Source organism: Coregonus clupeaformis, chromosome 30 (assembly GCF_020615455.1).
Source record: "Coregonus clupeaformis isolate EN_2021a chromosome 30, ASM2061545v1, whole genome shotgun sequence".
In the NCBI taxonomy this organism is placed as follows: Eukaryota; Metazoa; Chordata; class Actinopteri; order Salmoniformes; family Salmonidae; genus Coregonus; species Coregonus clupeaformis.
In genome coordinates this window covers 52,244,990-52,262,788 of record NC_059221.1, presented here as the reverse complement: position 1 = coordinate 52,262,788, position 17,799 = coordinate 52,244,990, and the positions used below count along the sequence as shown (strand labels likewise).

At 46.9% G+C, this 17,799-nt stretch overlaps 1 protein-coding gene across 3 annotated transcripts in view; it reads left to right on the top strand.

Moving 5' to 3' along the window:
* Positions 1-17,799, top strand: part of LOC121570220 (zinc finger protein 385C) — a 182,347-nt gene that overhangs the window by 140,429 nt on the left and 24,119 nt on the right. For all 3 annotated transcript variants that reach the window (XM_045209669.1, XM_045209668.1, XM_045209670.1), the window contains 2 exons: positions 8,146-8,288; positions 12,645-12,755. In XM_045209669.1, coding sequence (XP_045065604.1) covers positions 8,146-8,288; positions 12,645-12,755 — 254 coding nt within the window. The remainder of the gene's footprint in view (positions 1-8,145; positions 8,289-12,644; positions 12,756-17,799) is intronic.

Here is a 17,799-nt window from a genome sequence, read left to right as displayed (position 1 = left end):
TACATACCACAGTCACCCCTAAGCCTGAAGAAAACAAGATTGCCACCCCAGCACTGAAATTAGTACCATGACTGAGTATATGCTGCCCCTCCCACCACATACCCCAGTCAACCTCATTTTCCTCATCACTGTAGGAAAACTACATTAAGCCTTTTCTGTTTTATTACTTCTAATACCCAAGCCCTCTTATTCCTGTCCCTTCCTCCATTAATATTGAGAGAACCTACCCTTAGTACCTCCATATAGAACAGAAAAAGGAAAAGCAGAAGATACCACAGAGAAACCAGACAAAGAGAATAGAACACCCTATGAGGCATAATCATCATCATTATTTAAATTTTCTCTTAACCTGACCACGTTTCCCACCACCTTTTGCTGCTGCAACAGCAGTAACACATTTCCTCAAGTGAAACCGCTTCTTCTCACTCAACTGGTCTAACCCCACCGTCTTCTGTAACATCACAGCTGACCTCACAAACTTATCAACATCAAAATAATCTGCCAATTTGACAGATTTCCCAAAAGTCTGATCAAGAAACCCATTTACCTCCTCTGGATCGTAAATTGAGTCCTCACCAGCTGATATCGTATCAAGAGAGATATCCATATCCTTCTCCTGATCCTCTTCAACTGAGGCCACAGACCACTGACTCCCCTCTACCACATCCCTTTCAACACTCCCCACTTGCACCCCATCACTCGTACCAGGCATCTCCTCCACTACCTGGGAGACTAGCCCCACCTGAACCCCATTACTCGTAGTGGGCATCTCCTCCACTACCTGGGAGACTAGCCCCACCTGAACCCCATTACTCGTAGTGGGCATCTCTTCCACTACCTGGGAACCTAGCTCCACATGAACCCCCCCCTGTACCCCAGCACTCATAGTGGGCATCTCCTCCACTACCTGGGAGATTAGCTCCACATGAACCCTCTCCTGTAACCCATTACTTGTAGTGGGTATCTCCTCCACTACCTGGGAGATTAGCTCCACATGAACCCTCTCCTGTAACCCATTACTTGTAGTGGGCATCTCCTCCACTACCTGGGAGATTAGCTCCACATGTACCCTCTCCTGTACCCCAGCACTCGTACTGGGCACCTCCTCACCAGTCTGAGGAAATGGCCCTTCAGATCCATCCTTACCTTCTACAACAATATTTTTCTGCTGCATAACATTTCCCTCTGGTACAAGTTGTAACTCTGTGCCCTCAACACGGACAACTTGTTCCTCAGCAACAGATGCTTGTGGCTGCTCTACCGCTGTCAGCCCACCTCTCCCTACATCAGTGGGCCCAGGCGTTACGAGGACCACCTGCGCCCCTCCCTCTGCCTTCTCCCTTTTCGGGCAAGCATGTCGCTTATGACCAACATCCCCACACTCAAAACACTGTTGACTACCCGTACTAGCATAGGCCATATACAGTCTATTGTCATACTTGACTTTAAACGATAACTCCAAAGTCTGCTCCGGTGAGTCCAAAAACATAAACACCTGTCGCCGAAACGACATAACCTGTTTCAACACCCGGTGTTTGCAACCCAATGGGACAACCTTAATTGAACTTGCAAACTTCCCAAAGCGCAATAACTCGCGCTCCAATAGCTCATTTGGAATAAATGGCGGTACATTTGAAATCGTTACCCTTGTTGACGGAGAAAAAAGTGGCGTAACTTGAATAAACATTCCTTTAAGAAGTACGCCATGCTCAACCATACGATCAACAAGGCGCTCTTCTTTAAGAAATACCACCACCGCTTTATTCATCCGTGACGCATAAGCAACATTCTCATATCCTACCTTCTCTCCTACGGCGACCAGAACCTCTTCCACCGTGACAGTAGCTTCAGTAACACACCTAAAGCCGTGCCGAAGTGACAGGGACGGCGTCCCCATTCGGACCGCCATCCCCACCAAAATCAGGGTAATTTCGACACGAAAAACAATATACTTAATTCTACCACAACAAGAAAATAGAAATAATAACCTTAATCATGCATAGAAGAAAAAAGGATATCGCCAAGAAAAGGAAAACCCAGGATATCTAACTCTACACAACACTCGCACTTAGCACTCACTCAAACAATTCCCAGCATGCACCAAACACTCCCAGCATGGAGAGAGAGAGAGAGAGAGATCCTAGCTCCTCTGTCCAACCTGGGTTGGTTGAGAACAGCCAGGCTGAGGGGAGAGGAGAGGGGTGGGGAAGGATCCAATCAGCTGGTTCTGAACCAAGCCCACTGTGCCAACCAACCAACACAGATAATTACAAAGGGCTGCAAATAGACATGCAGCCTTTTCTCTCTTCTTCCTTCCCTCCCTCCATCATCCACCACTCAATGGGGGTTAGGGAGGTTTGAGTGGTGGTTGTTGTTGTTGTTGTTGTTGTTGTGGTTGTTAGTCTAGCGGTTATGAGCGTTGGGCCAGTAACCAAATGGTCGCTGGTTCGAATCCCCTAGGTGAAAAAGCTGTCGACGTGCCCTTGAGCAAGGCACTTTACCATAATTGTTGCTCTGAATAAGAGCGTCTGCTAAATGACTAAAATGTAAATCATTAGAAAGACAAAAGGGGAGGGGCTTACACAAAACGGCTGATTCTTAATTGTCAAATCAGGAGGCCAGAAATATATGCACACTTTTTTTCTATTAAAAACCGCAGTGTCGGGCCTCCCGAGTGGCGCAGCGGTCTAAGGCACTGCATCGCTATGCTTGAGGCATCACTACAGACCCGGGTTCATTCCCAAGCTGTGTCACAACCGGCCGTGACCTGGAGTCCCATAGGGCGGCGCACAATTGGCCCAGCGTCATCCGGGTTAGGGGAGGGTTTGGCAGTGGGGGCTTTATTTGGCTCATCGTGCTCTAGCGACTCCTTGTGGTGGGCCGGGCGCCTGCAGGCTGACTTCGGTCGTCAGTTGAACGGTGTTTCCTCTAGCACATTGGTGCGGCTGGCTTCCAGGTTAAGCGGGCGGGTGTTAAAAAGCACGGTTTGGCAGGTCATGTTTCGGAGGACGCATGACTCGACCTTCGCCTCTCCCGAGCCCGTTGGGGAGTTGCAGAGATGAGACAAGATCGTAATTGGATCGCAATTGGATATCACGAAATTGGGGAGAAAAAAGGGGTAAAAAAAATATATATAATAAACATTTAAAAAACACGGTCTCAATGTGGAGATATTGTTCTTACTGTAATCACATAATGTTTTTATAAACATCATGCTGTGCGTGATGATAGTAGATGTTGTGTTGTTGTGATGGTCAGTGGAGGAAGAGGAGTGTGGATTAAGTTCTAGAGACAGTCAGCACTGTAAGCAGAGTCGTCTTCCACAGACTGGACTGGACATTCTGTTTTAACACAGCAGTCTTGTTGTCTGGACCGCCACTGATGCATAAACACATCAGAGCCTGCACACAGGCATGTCTTTGGCCAGACAACACACACACACACACACATTACACACCACATTAAATGAGAATGACGCAATGTGATAGAAGGAGGTTAGCTGTGGCTTCAGGGCCAAATCAGCCCACCCCTCCTCCCTAACACATGTCCACACATACACAAACACACGCACCAAACGCACACACATTTTATGGTATGGTGTGTTTGTTTTTGTTTTCAGTGGTGTACACCTAGTGCATTCACATAGGCTTTGAGAATGTGTGTGTGTGTGTGTGTGCATGCATCCGTGCGTGTGTGTGTGTTTATTCCCACTGTGTGTCATTTGTTTCCTGGAGGTGCGTGGGTGGAGGTATGTTAGTATGGGTTTTGTGTTGTACTCACCTACAATATGGGTCTCCGGTACACAGAGAGCAACCACTCAGTTGTCTGTGGCTGGCTGTTATACATTCCTTGATTCCTATGTGTGTGCCTCGGCACGGCGCTAGTCTTATCATCACAACAGGCAAACAGCCAGCCTCTGATTTAATAAACTTTTTTTATTTTATTTCACCTTTATTTAACCAGGTAAGCCAGTTGAGAACAGGTTCTCATTTACAACTGCGACCTGGCCAAGATAAAGCAAAGTAGTGCAATAAAAACAACACAGAGTTACATATGGGGTAAAAAAAAACATAAAGTCAGAAATACAACAGAAAATATATATACAGTGTGTGCAAATGTAGCAAGTTATGGAGGTAAGGCAATAAATAGGCTATAGTGCAGAATAATTACAATAGTATTAACACTGGAATGCTAGATGTGCAAGAGATTATGTGCAAATAGAGATACTGGGGGTGCAAAAGAGCAAAATAAATAACAATATAGGGATGAGGTAGTTGGGTGGGCTAATTTCAGATGGGCTGTGTACAGGTGCAGTGATCGGTAAGGTGCTCTGACAACTGATGCTTAAAGTTATTGAGGGAGATAAGAGTCTCCAGCTTCAGAGATTTTTGCAATTCGTTCCAGTCATTGGCAGCAGAGAACTGGAAGGAATGGCGGCCAAAGGAGGTGTTGGCTTTGGGAATGACCAGAGAGATATACCTGCTGGAGCGCAGACTACGGGTGGGTGCTGCTATGGTGACCAATGAGCTAAGATAAGGCGGGGATTTGCCTAGCAGTGATTTATAGATGGCCTGGAGCCAGTGGGTTTGACCGACGAACATGTAGTGAGGACCAGCCAACAAGAGCGTACAGGTCACAGTGGTGGGTAGTGTATGGGGCTTTGGAGACAAAACGGATGGCACTGTGATAGACTACATCCAATTTGCTGAGTAGAGTGTTGGAGGCTATTTTGTAAATGACATCGCCGAAGTCAAGGATCGGTAGGATAGTCAGTTTTACGAGGGCATGTTTGGCAGCATGAGTGAAGGAGGCTTTGTTGCGAAATAGGGAAGCCGATTCTAGATTTAACTTTGGATTGGAGATTCTTTATGTGAGTCTGGAAGTTGAGTTTACAGTCTAACCAGACACCTAGATATTTGTAGTTGTCCACATACTCTAGGTCAGACCCGTCGAGAGTGGTGATTCTAGTCGGGTGGGCGGGTGCTAGCAGCGTTCGATTGAAAAGCATGCATTTAGTTTTACTAGTGTTTAAGAGCAGTTGAAGGCTACTGAAGGATTGTTGTATGGCATTGAAGCTCGTTTGGAGGTTTGTTAACACAGTGTCCAATGAAGGGCCAGATGTATACAAAATGGTGTCGTCTGCGTAGAGGTGGATCTGAGAGTCACCAGCAGCAAGAGCGACATCATTGATATACACGGAGAAAAGTGTCGGCCCAAGAATTGAACCCTGTGGCACCCCCATAGAGACTGCCATAGGTCCAGACAACAGGCCCTCCGATTTGACACACTGAACTCTATCTGAGAAACTGTCTTGGGAGCCACAGAGAGAGAAGGAGGGAGGAGGGATGCACTATCAGCTGATAACTGTCCTCCAAGCTAGGCTAACCCTGCTCCTTCTCGCGTGTGTTTGCGTGCATGCGTCCGTGCGCTAGTCTGTGCCTCCGTGTGTGTGTCTATGTGTGTGTGTGCCTCCGTGTGTGTGTCTATGTGTGTGTGTGCCTCCGTGTGTGTGCCTATGTGTGTGTGTGCGTACGTGTGTGTGCATTCTTGCGTGTGTGACATCTCCCAGTGGAGGTCTGGGGCCCACGTGACTGGAGTTGATGTCCGCCCTCCATGCCGTCTCTGTGGGCGGAAGACAGACAGCAGTGGGCCGTCCTCACCCAGCACCCAGCCAGGGGCAGACACAGCCAGGCCTCTACCCAGCATGGTGAACATATGCCTGGTGCTTCAGCGTTGCCCCTTTACTCCTCAGCTCCACCGACCAATCATAAAACTAGGCTGCGTCTCAAATGGCACCCTTTTCCCTATGAGCCCTGGTCGAAAGTAGTGCACTATGTAGGGAATAGGGTGCCATTTGGGACGCAAACTGGTTGTCAATCTGATATCAAACCGTGATGCAGACGGCTGTCAGGACTGCTGCCTTCCCCCTTATTATTCTGTCACGTCCTTCATAGATGCCCTATACAAACATACTGTACATAAATATATACATACTGTACAGAAATACATACATACTGTACATACATCATCATACCTGTCTTGTGTAATACATACTGAATAGCTAGTCTTCACTCGTTGTGTTATATGGCTATGTTATATTACAGGTCCTTGGCTTTGTGAGGACAGTGGTACTATGTATAAGATCTCACCTCTTGCTCTGCTGTTTGTTATGACGTACGGTATAACAACCACCTAGAACCACCCATGTTTTAGCATCTAATACTTTACCAAGCTCAGCTGTGACTTAGCGTAGATAGGTCTTAGATATGGGCTGTAATGTACCAGACAATCGCCTGTCTTTCAGAGGTGACAGTTGTTATGGGACTAATTTCCTTTTTTTCTAAGGTGTGTGTTATTACGAGGTCAATCTCTTCTCTTTCTAAAGGTGTGTGTTATTGTGTCCTGATATCTCCTCATCCTCCTATCATATCCATGGTGTGTGTTGTAACGGTGTGTTGCAGTGCGCATGCACAGGGCAGATCTGGCGACCCAGAGATGATACTGATGATTGATCCTGGCGGTGGTTTAAGTACCCAGCGCAGCACCGGCCCACTGAAACGCAGCCAGCCGGAAAATTAGAAATCTCTTCATCCCTGGTCCATTTGATATCCGGTATCTCCCATCTTCCCAGCTCGCACGGTGCAGGCCAGGCACTCCCCTCTCAGAGCCAATAAATCTGTAATTAAATGATATGTGTGTGTATGTAAGCGCCCGGTGCGCGTCCTTGAAGGATTAGCCCTGGCAGTGGGGTGATAGGATGTAGGGGGGTCGTGAAGGGGGGTTGCTCACATGCAGAGCCCACACACATTGACAAAAACACACACACACACACACACACACACGTCTAGGCTCGTTGCTGAGCTGTGAAGTGTGACTGATGGGGGTCTGGTGAAGGTGTGTGTCTGGCTGATTCATTTGTAAAACAAAATTAGCCAGTCAGTGTTACACCTTACCTCCCACCTTACCTCATACCTTACCTCACAACTTACCTCACACCTTAACTCTCTTCCTACCTCCCACCTTACCTCCCACCTTAACTCCCACCTTAACTCCCACCTTACCTCACCCCCCACCTCACACCTTACCTCACAACTCACCTCACACCTTAACTTCCACTTTACCTCACACCTTATATCACACCTTACCTCACACCTTATATCACACCTTACCTCCCACCTTACCTCCCACCTTACCTCACACCTTACCTCCCACCTTACCTCACACCTTAACTCACACCTTAACTCACACGTTACCTCACCCCCCCACATCACACCGTATCTCACCCCTTACCTCCCACCTTACCTCACATCTTACCTCCCACCTTACCTCCCACCTTACCTCCCACCTTAACTCCCACCTTACCTCCCACCTTTCCTCACACCTTACCTCCCACCTTAACTCCCACCTTACCTCCCACCTTAACTCCCACCTTACCTCCCACCTTTCCTCACACCTTACCTCACACCTTACCTCACAACTCACCTCACACCTTAACTCCCACCTTACCTCACACCTTATATCACACCTTACCTCCCACCCTACCTCACACCTTACCTCACACCTTACCACACACCTTACCTCCCACATTACCTCCCACCTTAACTCCCACCTTACCTCCCACCTTTCCTCACACCTTACCTCCCACCTTACCTCACAACTCACCTCACACCTTAACTCCCACCTTACCTCACACCTTATATCACACCTTACCTCCCACCTTACCTCCCACCTTACCTCCCACCTTACCTCACACCTTACCTCACACCTTACCTCACACCTTAACTCACACCTTAACTCACACTTTACCTCACCCCCCCACATCACACCTTATCTCACCCCTTACCTCCCACCTTACCTCACAACTTACCTCCCACCTTACCTCACACCTTACCTCACACCTTACCTCCCACCTTACCTCCCACCTTTCCTCACACCTTACCTCACACCTTACCTCACAACTCACCTCACACCTTAACTCCCACCTTACCTCCCACATTACCTCCCACCTTACCTCCCACCTTACCTCACACATTACCTGATATTGATACTGATAGTGAGAAGAGACAGAAAAAGAGACATCAAAATGTCTCTCATGATTGTTCTGAGTGTTTGTCTAACCCTGTTGTGTTGTTGTGTTTGGTCCAGGCACCTCTGCCCAGGGCAACCCCCTCCTGGCCTCCCTGCCTGTCCCGGGACGGCCCCTGCAGCCCCACCTCGACCTCAAGCACTTCCTGCCCTTCAGGCTCAATGGATCGTCCCCCCTCAGCCTCTTCCCTAACTTCAGCACGGTGAGTCACACAGCACGGCATGGCACATCAACATCGCCTAGTCATATCTACGTAACTACCACACAGCTGGTGTGAACTCAAAATACCTTTTGTCTGTAAAATATTATGTTCTTTTTATGAGCTTAAAATAGGCTACTCAAAGTGCCTGATGCCATTACCTTCAATTCCAATATATCTGTTAGTGTTATAGAGCCACACCCATCTATGTGTGGACATTGTCAAAGGCTCCACCCACTAGAGAGGTAGGGAACCAAGGTGACCAGAAGAATACAGTACCTGTTCTTGGGGGATTTGTGGGAAGGGAAGTACGAGTGAAATTGTTAAGAGCACTGTAAATGAAAATATAGTTAATGTATTTTAGCTGTACTCTAAATAGAAATAAGTACATATAATAATTTGAGTGGGTGGGAAGCGGAGTAGGGAGGGGGTGGGAAAGGGATATATATTGACAATGTATGAAATTGAAATATGCTTGATTATCTACCATGGAAAAACAATACAAACAAATTGTTTAAAAAAAACATCAACAAAAAAGTTTTTAAAAATAGTAATTAGTTGAGTAGAATACAATTACATTCGTTTCTAATTTGCATATTCTAACATGTTTTACTTTTGGAAGACCTCGACATCGCTGTTGTTTTGTGTATATGTTGTATGTGTTGTGTTGTTATTGTTGTTGACTGTGATGTTAAATAAAATGTTAGAAAGAAAGAATGCCGTACAGAGGAGGAGCGGTTGAGTGAGAGTCTCTGCTCCATGCTGAGCTGCTGACTGGGCGTCCAGGGATTCTGATGATGTAATATTCAACAACCATACTACTGTTTTATTGACCGTTTTATTGACCGCTGACCCCTCAACCCCTCACGGTGCTAGACTTGTCTCCAGGTCCCACAGACTCTCATTACAGCCTGTAGTATTTGAAACTTTTCATTTGTCCTGGGCTTTGAGGTATAATCTTTATTCCTGGAGTGTTTTCCCCCCTTAGCATGGTGGAAGATTTAATACCAGCATCCCAGAGATAAGCCAACATATCTTTGTTTTCGAACACACCTATAAGCCACACAGCTTTACCCACCTGCAGTCTGCTGGTTACATTGCTTCAGATGCTTCTGTGTCTAGGATTAAGATGTTGTGAGTCTTTGATCCTTCTCTTACAGACAGTATGGCTCTGTGTTTGTGTGCGTGTGTGTGTGTGTGTGTGCGTGTGTGTGTGTGTGTGTGTGTGTGTGTGTGTGTGTGTGTGTGCGTTCACGTATGTACACTACATGACCAAAAGTATGCTCGTTGAACATCTCATTCCAAAATCATGGGCATTAATATGGAGTTGGTCCCCCCTTTGCTGCTATAACAGCCTCCGCTCTTCTGGAAGGCTTTCCACTAGATGTTGGAACATTGCTGCAGGAACTTGCTTCCATTCAGCCACAAGAGCATTAGTGAGGTCGGGCACTGATGTTGGAGTTGAGGTCAGGGCTCTGTGCAGGCCAGTCAAGTTCTTCCACACTGATCTTGACAAACCATTTCTGTATGGACATCGCTTTGTGCACGGGGGGATTGTCATGCTGAAACAGGAAAGGGCCTTCCCCAAACTGTTGCCACAAAGTTCGAAGCACAGAATCGTCTAGAATGTCATTGTATGCTGTAGCGTTAAGATTTCCCTTCACTGGAACTGGGGCAGGTAGCGTTCTCCTGGCATCCGCCAAACGCAGATTCGTCTGTCGGACTACCAGATGGTGAAGCGTGATTCATCAGTCCAGAGAACGCGTTTCCACTGCTCCGGAGTCCAATAGCGGCGAGCTTTACACCACTCCAACCGACGCTTGGCGTGGTGATCTTTGGCTTGTGTGAGGCTGTTCGGCCATGGAAACCCATTTCATGAAGCTCCCGACGAACAGTTATTGTGCTGACGTTGCTTCCAGAGGCAGTTTGGAACTCGGTAGTGAGTGTTGCAACCGAGGACAGACAATTTTTTAAATGTTCTATGCGCTTCAGCACTCGCCGGTCCCATTCTGTGAGCTTGTGTGGCCTGCCACTTCGCGGTTGAGCCGTTGTTGCTCCTAGACATTTCCACTTCACAATAACAGCACTACAGTTGACCAGGGCAGCTCTAGCAGGGCAGAAATTTGACGAACTGACTTGTTGGAAAGATGACATCCTATGACGGTACCACATTGAAAGTCACTGAGCTCTTCAGTAAGGCCATTCTACTACCAATGTTTGTGTATGGAGATTGCATGACTGTGTGCTCGATTTTTATACACCTGTCAGCAACGGGTGTGGCTGAAATAGCTGAATCCACTAATTTGAAGGGGTGTCTACATACTTTTGTATATATAGTTTATATGTTTCTGTTTCCTTGATCCTTCGTTTACAGTCTGTGGACAGTGTGTGTATGTTCACATCCTTTTTCCCTCTGTGTGAAGCCCTCTCAAGTTCCACCAACTCTAAATGAAACATAAGCCTCTTCAGTTTCCTCCAGTCTACACTTCACAGCCTTTCAAAAGGACTGAGAAGAGGAGGATGAGAGGGAGAGATGAGCCACAGAGATCTGTGGTGCTGATTCACCCAGTGGAGGGATATATGGGGAGCATGGGGAGTGGTGAAGGGTCTAGGAGCGTGCATGTGTCCTGCATCTGATGGTGGTCTGGAAGCGTGCACGTGTCCTGCATCTGATGGTGGTCTGGGAGCGTGCATAATTAGCCTATAGCGGCTATGTGACCTAGCTAATATAACACACAGCAGACCAATACAGCTATGGCATTAATCACAAGGACCCTGCCTCCTCTTCCAGTCTCACCTTTCCTCTTTCCTAGGCTGTGTCCTAAATTGCACCCTATTCCCAGTTTAGATCACTACCGGCCCTGGTCAAAGTAGTGCACTACATAGGGAATAAGGTGGCATTTGGGACTCAGCCTCAGTCTCAATGGTGACATTCAGGTTCTCTGGGGCCCGGTGAGGCAGAGGCACACGTTGTTCGGGGCGTGTGCAGGGGGAAGATGAATGCACCTGTCTCACAAGCTAAATAGACCCCAGTCTCCCCCTCCTCCTCTCCCCCTGCCCCTTCCCTGCACCTACCCTGAAACTCCATCACCGTTTCAGCTGCGGCCTGCCTTGAGATAGCTCCTGTCTGCAGAGGGAGAGGGGGGAGGGGAGGGAAGGGAAGGGGGACAGAGGAAGCGGGCTGGACAATAGGTGCATTTATACCGGCCTGTTCAGGATGGCTGCGGGCGAACAATGGCCACATTATCTCAGCTCCCTAAAACAAATAGTTGTGTGCGGTGTACCCTGCGAAGGTGGCCAGAGGGCACGGTGTAGGGGAGCTCTGTTTCCATGGCGCGGTTTTGGCTTCGGAAGGGAAAGGTTAGTTAATCCCTGAGGTAGCAGCACTGCACCGCGTTGTTTAAGGAGCCAGAATAGAAGGGTGCAGGGTTATCCCTGAGGGAACAGCAGGTAAGCAGTGTTACATGGGATGGGGGTTGTAAAACAGGTGTGTTTAAGGTTAATTCTTGTTTCTATTCCCCACCACACCACACCTGGCCTTTGGAAACAGATTATTTAGAGTCAACACAGAAACAGAGCTGTTTTCTTTGAGAGACTACTCTCTCAAACAGGACATTCATCTCTTTCACAGGAGAAGGCTCTGTGTGTGTGTGTGTGTGTGTTCATGCCTGTGTGTGTATTGAGGGGCAGCCATTGTTCAGTGTTGTGTATCAGGCAATAGCCAGTGCCTTCCACAAACACAGCCACTGGTCCAACACCTCCTGCCCTCTGAGGCCTGTTGTGAAGTGATGCCAGGGAAGGCATATATCTGGTTACACTGGGTGTTCCAACCCAGCCCTCCACAGCGGGCACAGCCACCCCCTACCCCACTCTCTGTCTCGGAGGAGAGGGCAGCGCCAGACGCCAGGCTGGGGAAGGATCCAGGGTGATTGTTATATTTGATACCGTGCTGATGAGGGCCACATTGAAATCAGCTGTCATCATGTAATCCAGCCATTCTAATCAAGCACAGAGCACTCACCCTGGCTCTGGCCTCACACACCCTATCAGCTGTGATGGGGAGAGAATATCTTCCCTCGCTCAGGAACCTCTGGAGGCTTTAGGCACATAGACAGTATAACTTATGTGACATATCGTCTATATTGTCTGCCCAAAGTCCCTTTCTCTAACTACTTCCCAGTATACTGCCCTGGATCAGAACTCGCATGCCATTGTATCCTCAGGCTGGCTTTAGCTGTATCTCCAATTCTCCAAGCAATTTTGTTGTGGTCAAACCCAGTGGATTTATAGGGGTATCAGGGGTCAGAGGTCACGGATGGAGTGATAGATTTAACCCCTGGTCTCCTGTCTGACCTGCAGATGGACCCGGTGCAGAAGGCGGTGATCAACCACACGTTTGGCGTCCCTCAGCCACTCAAGAAGAAACAGATAATCTCCTGCAATATCTGCCACCTGCGCTTCAACTCCACGGTAAGAGAGTGCTATGTTCTCTGTGTGTGTGTGTGTGTGTGCGTGTGTGTGTGTGCGTGTGCGTGTGCGTGTGTGTGTGTGTTTGTCTGCATGACTGCGGGAGAGAAAAGAGAGAGAGAGAGTAAGAGAGAAAGAAAGTGAGTTGCAGACTGTAGTTGGTAGATTTGACAGTTAAAATAAAACATATTTATTTGTTCCTTCTTTAATGTTTTTAGAATATAAGGCCGTTCCAAATTACCTGAGCTCTTATCATCCTCACTGACTCACTGTGGTGGCTGATAGGGAGTCCATTTGGGCTCTGAGTGTGAATGCGTGCGCTTTTTGTCTTTGTGTATGCACGCGCTCGTGCGTGTGTGCATGTGTGTTCCTCTGTGTGAAATGTTCTTATTATTAAATCGGAAGGTAGTAATTTGCGTTTCTGTATTTGTGGATATCTGAAGTGTGTGTGTGTGTACTGCGGTAGGTTGTTTTGGTGCGAGGGATTAGACAGCAGGGAAAGCTTCCGTTTATCAGCAAAGAGCAGAAACAATCACGAGCCCAGGCAGGAGCCCACATTCTCAACTCCTCTTTTGATTTCTCCCATTCCTGCTACCTCAAACACACAAATACACACACACATACACACACACATACACACACACACACACACACACACACAGTCACATTAACAAACAACCAATAAAATTGAATTTCTTAAGAAACACACAAATACCTAAGAGTTGGGCAAAGGCTGATTTGAAAAAGAAAAGAAAAAACTCTCTCTTTCTCCCTGTCCCTCTCTCTCGCTCTCTCACTTACACATACACACAGAGGAACACAAAAATATGATTACACACACACATCCTCTTGAGACTTGATCTTCAAAGAGGTGCAGAGACACAGAAGACGGTTAGCTGAGGCTGAGGGGGAAAGGAAAGCAGAGCAGACACTGGCAGGCCTTCTCTCCAGTCTTCACACGGTAGATCAAATCCCATTCCCATCCTCCTTCCACACAGCGCCAGCTACAGTTGGAGAGAGGCGTCGGGTCTGGGGGTCTGAGGAGGGAGGGGGGAGGAGGAGACAAGGGGGAACTGAGCTTTAAACAGCCTATTAAAGGGAGGAGGGAAACTTCCTCAGTCAAACTGTAAATAAACTTCAAATGGAAAATGAGGAGATCTCTATATAAGTATTTATTTACACTATATTGCATACTGTTTATTCTTAGAAATTGTTTATTAGATCCACGATCTGTAATGTTGATTTGAAATATAAAGAATATTTGTTGTTAACGTACATTCGATGTAGCACATGGAATAGTCAGATAGTGATCTAGACAGAGGCCTTATTTAGAGAACATGTAATAATAATGATGTATTCAACTTCTATAGCGCTTTTCATTACAGAAAGAGTCTCAAAGCCTGCATTCATGTCTGGTAGAGTGACATGACAGTCAGTGCCATTCAAATGCTAAGTTCTCATGCCAATGTTCATTTCACACTTCCTGTGTCTCCCTGTCTCTCTGTGTGTCTCGTACTATTTGGCTCGGAGTTGGACTGGAGAACAGAGAACGTACGGGGGCTGAAAGAGAGCAGAGCTGATTTGTCACAGCACACTAATCTCATAAGAATTTTCACGGCCGATCAGTCAAACGACATGGTGAAATATTATAGTCCTATTAGTGTTTATAGAAGTGTTGACGGCTGCTGGTGGTTTATTTATAGCCAGAGCTCCGGACACAGAACAGTAGGTACATCATTTGGTTTGTTAATACTGTACACTGTGGACGTATTTAGCTGCATATAGCCAAAGAGCATGATTCTGATGGATCTGATCTGCATTGGTTTTTACTTCGACCCACATTACTTTGTTGTCATATAAGATGTGTGTGTGTGTGTGTGTGCGTGCGTGCGTGTGGTACCATGGCTATTAAGGTTATTATGGAGGCTGAGGCAGTTGAGAGAGGGTACAAAACCCAAAAGCAGCATCAGTGTTTTGCATTCAGTATAATGAGAAGGTCTCATTGTGTGAGAGAAGCTTAATTGAACAGGGTGAGTCACTTCCACGCTTCTCTCTAACACTTAGGATTCCTTCATTGGCTTGCTCATCAAAGTAGAACCCACTCTTTTTCTTCATTCTAATTTCTTCCCCACAATTCATTTCAGGTCTATTTGCAGCTTGGGTTATTTTATGACTTATTTGCATTTATATGGCGAGAGAGGAAATTCTTAGAATTCTAAAGAGGAGCTGGATAGAGAGAGGAGCTGTGGGGTCATCATTATGAGACGATGACAGAGCAGAACACACAGACATCCGGAGTGTGGAATGCATTTATTTTTGTTTTGATGTGTTAAACTTTATTTGATCAATTCTGAGCTAACTATTTGTCTTGCTGTTTGTGCAGTGGCCTTGATATTTCACAGTCACCATGGTTTCAGCCAATCAGCACCCAGGAGCGAAATTATTTACTATTTATTTTTATCGATTGGTGCAATTTTCACAAGTATGTGGTACAGTTTCATAACTCTTAGTACAAAACTGAAAACAGATAATCAAAAAGTCAGTTGTTTCAAAACTAAGCACATTTTCAATTGACTAAGTACAACACACAAAATCATATGGTCACTTTTTCACCAAACTGTTTCACATTGCAATACATGTTCATATAAAGTAATTTCACATTGCAATGTTCACATTACTTTTAATATGATTCTCTTCTCTTTTGTAAAAGTATATTTTACAATTACTTAATCCGACTGCTCTTAATTGATGATCACTTAAACGTTTGGTAAACCTTTAGATTTTACATGTAAACTGGTTTGTCTACTACAGATTTTAGAAACAACATAATTAAAATGTATGTCTGTAAAGTAGAACATAAAAAGTATGACATAAAGTATACTTGAATGTGAATACTATGATGACTATTATGATTTTACTTCACAGTAAGTTTTAAAAAAATGTGATATTGACAAGATCAGAGATGTACTGTATGTAAAAAATCTAATCAATGTTTATTACACATATTATTAGATGTTACAGCAGGCGCAGCAAAATTATTGTGTTTCTAGCTCCTACAGTGAGTGCAGTAATACAATATCAATACAATACCAATACGCAATTAATCCAAGTCCAAAACAAGAAAGAAATGCATCCCCAGAATGAAGTTGCTGGGGTCTTTTTGATGGGGGGGGGGTTTCACACTGGCCACAACAGTACTGTAATACCGTAATATATTTACGTAGCAGACACTTTTATCCAAAGTGACAACAGTCCACACATTTTGGTATGTGACCCCAGTGGGAATCGAACCCACAATTCTGGTGTTGCTAGTGCCATGCTCTTATGAACTGAGCCATGTACAGGATCACTACAATACAGAAGTACAAAACTGTCAAATACAATACACGATTACAATACAGGTGGAAGATGTACGATTGCTATCCCCATAAGCGTACCACCCTCTTTCAGGGCATCGATGAGGCATGCAATAACATCAATCCAGACCTATGTCAGGCTTTGATTCGCCATACCAAAAGGTTTTTCCCCAGGTGCATGAAAAATAAGGATATTTACTGCGATTTCGATGAGAACCTATGGCCAAATGCTCAAGACAGGCTTGATGTACACTAGTGCCTACTAAACATTATGTTTCTGTCATTTCTTTCATTTGTTACATTATGAAAGATGTCTTCAATGATCACACTTTTGATCACACATGGGATTGAATTTATGGAAATGTAATGTTCAGTGTCACGGGTGCTGAAGGTGGGTGTGGTGCAGGAATCAAGCGCAGGATGCAGAAACTAAGTCCAAAAGACTTTAGTGAAATATTCACGTAGTACACGAGCACAACAAGCCCGGAGGCGAAATAAAGGCGCACACAGGCGTCAAACTAAAGGCGCACTAACATGTGCGAACACCTCTCCAAAACAACGGAGGGAAACACGTAGCACAGAACACCAAACAGAAGCGTAATCACACACAACACCTGACACACACAACGAGAAATAAATAGGACACTAATGAGCACTAACTAGAAACAGGTGTACAACATCAAGACAAAACCAAACGAACATGAAACATACAACGGTGGCAGCTAGTACTCCGGGGACGACGACCGCCGAAACCTGCCCGAGCAAGGAGGAGGAGCAGCCTCGGCCGAAACCGTGACAGTACCCCCCCCCCCTTGACGCGCGGCTCCAGCCGTGCGCCGACCCCGGCCGCGGGGACGACCAGGAGGACGCGGAGCAGGGCGCGTGGGATGCCCCCGGTGGAACTCCGACAGGAGCGACGGGTCTAGGATGTCCCTCCGCGGCACCCAGCACCGCTCCTCCGGGCCGTACCCCTCCCACTCCACGAGATACTGGAGACCCCCCATCCGGCGTCTTGAGTCCAAGATGGACCGAACGGTGTACGCCGGAGCCCCCTCGATGTCCAGTGGGGGCGGAGGAGTCTCTCCTATCTCACCTTCCTGGAGTGGACCAGCTACCACCGGCCTGAGAAGAGACACATGGAACGAGGGGTTAATATTCTTATATTCAATAGGCAGATGTAACCTATAACACACCTCGTTCAGTCTTCTCAGGACTTTAAAAGGCCCCACAAACCGCCGACCCAGCTTCCGGCAGGGCAGGCGGAGGGGCAGGTTTCTGGTTGAGAGCCAGACTCGATCTCCAGGTGCGTACACCGGCCCCTCACTGCGGTGGAGATCGGCGCTCGCCTTGTGTCGACGGATGGCCCGCTGCAGGTGGACGTGTGCAGCGTTCCACGTCTCCTCCGAGCGCCTCATCCAATCATCCACCGCAGGGGCCTCGGTCTGGCTCTGCTGCCAAGGTGCCAGAACCGGCTGGTAACCTAACACACATTGGAAGGGGGTTAGGTTGGTAGAGGAGTGGCGGAGAGAGTTCTGGGCCATCTCGGCCCAGGGAATATACCGAGCCCACTCCTCAGGCCGGTCCTGGCAATACGACCTCAGAAACCTACCCACATCCTGGTTGACTCGTTCTACCTGCCCATTGCTCTCCGGGTGGTACCCCGAGGTAAGGCTCACCGAGACCCCCAAACG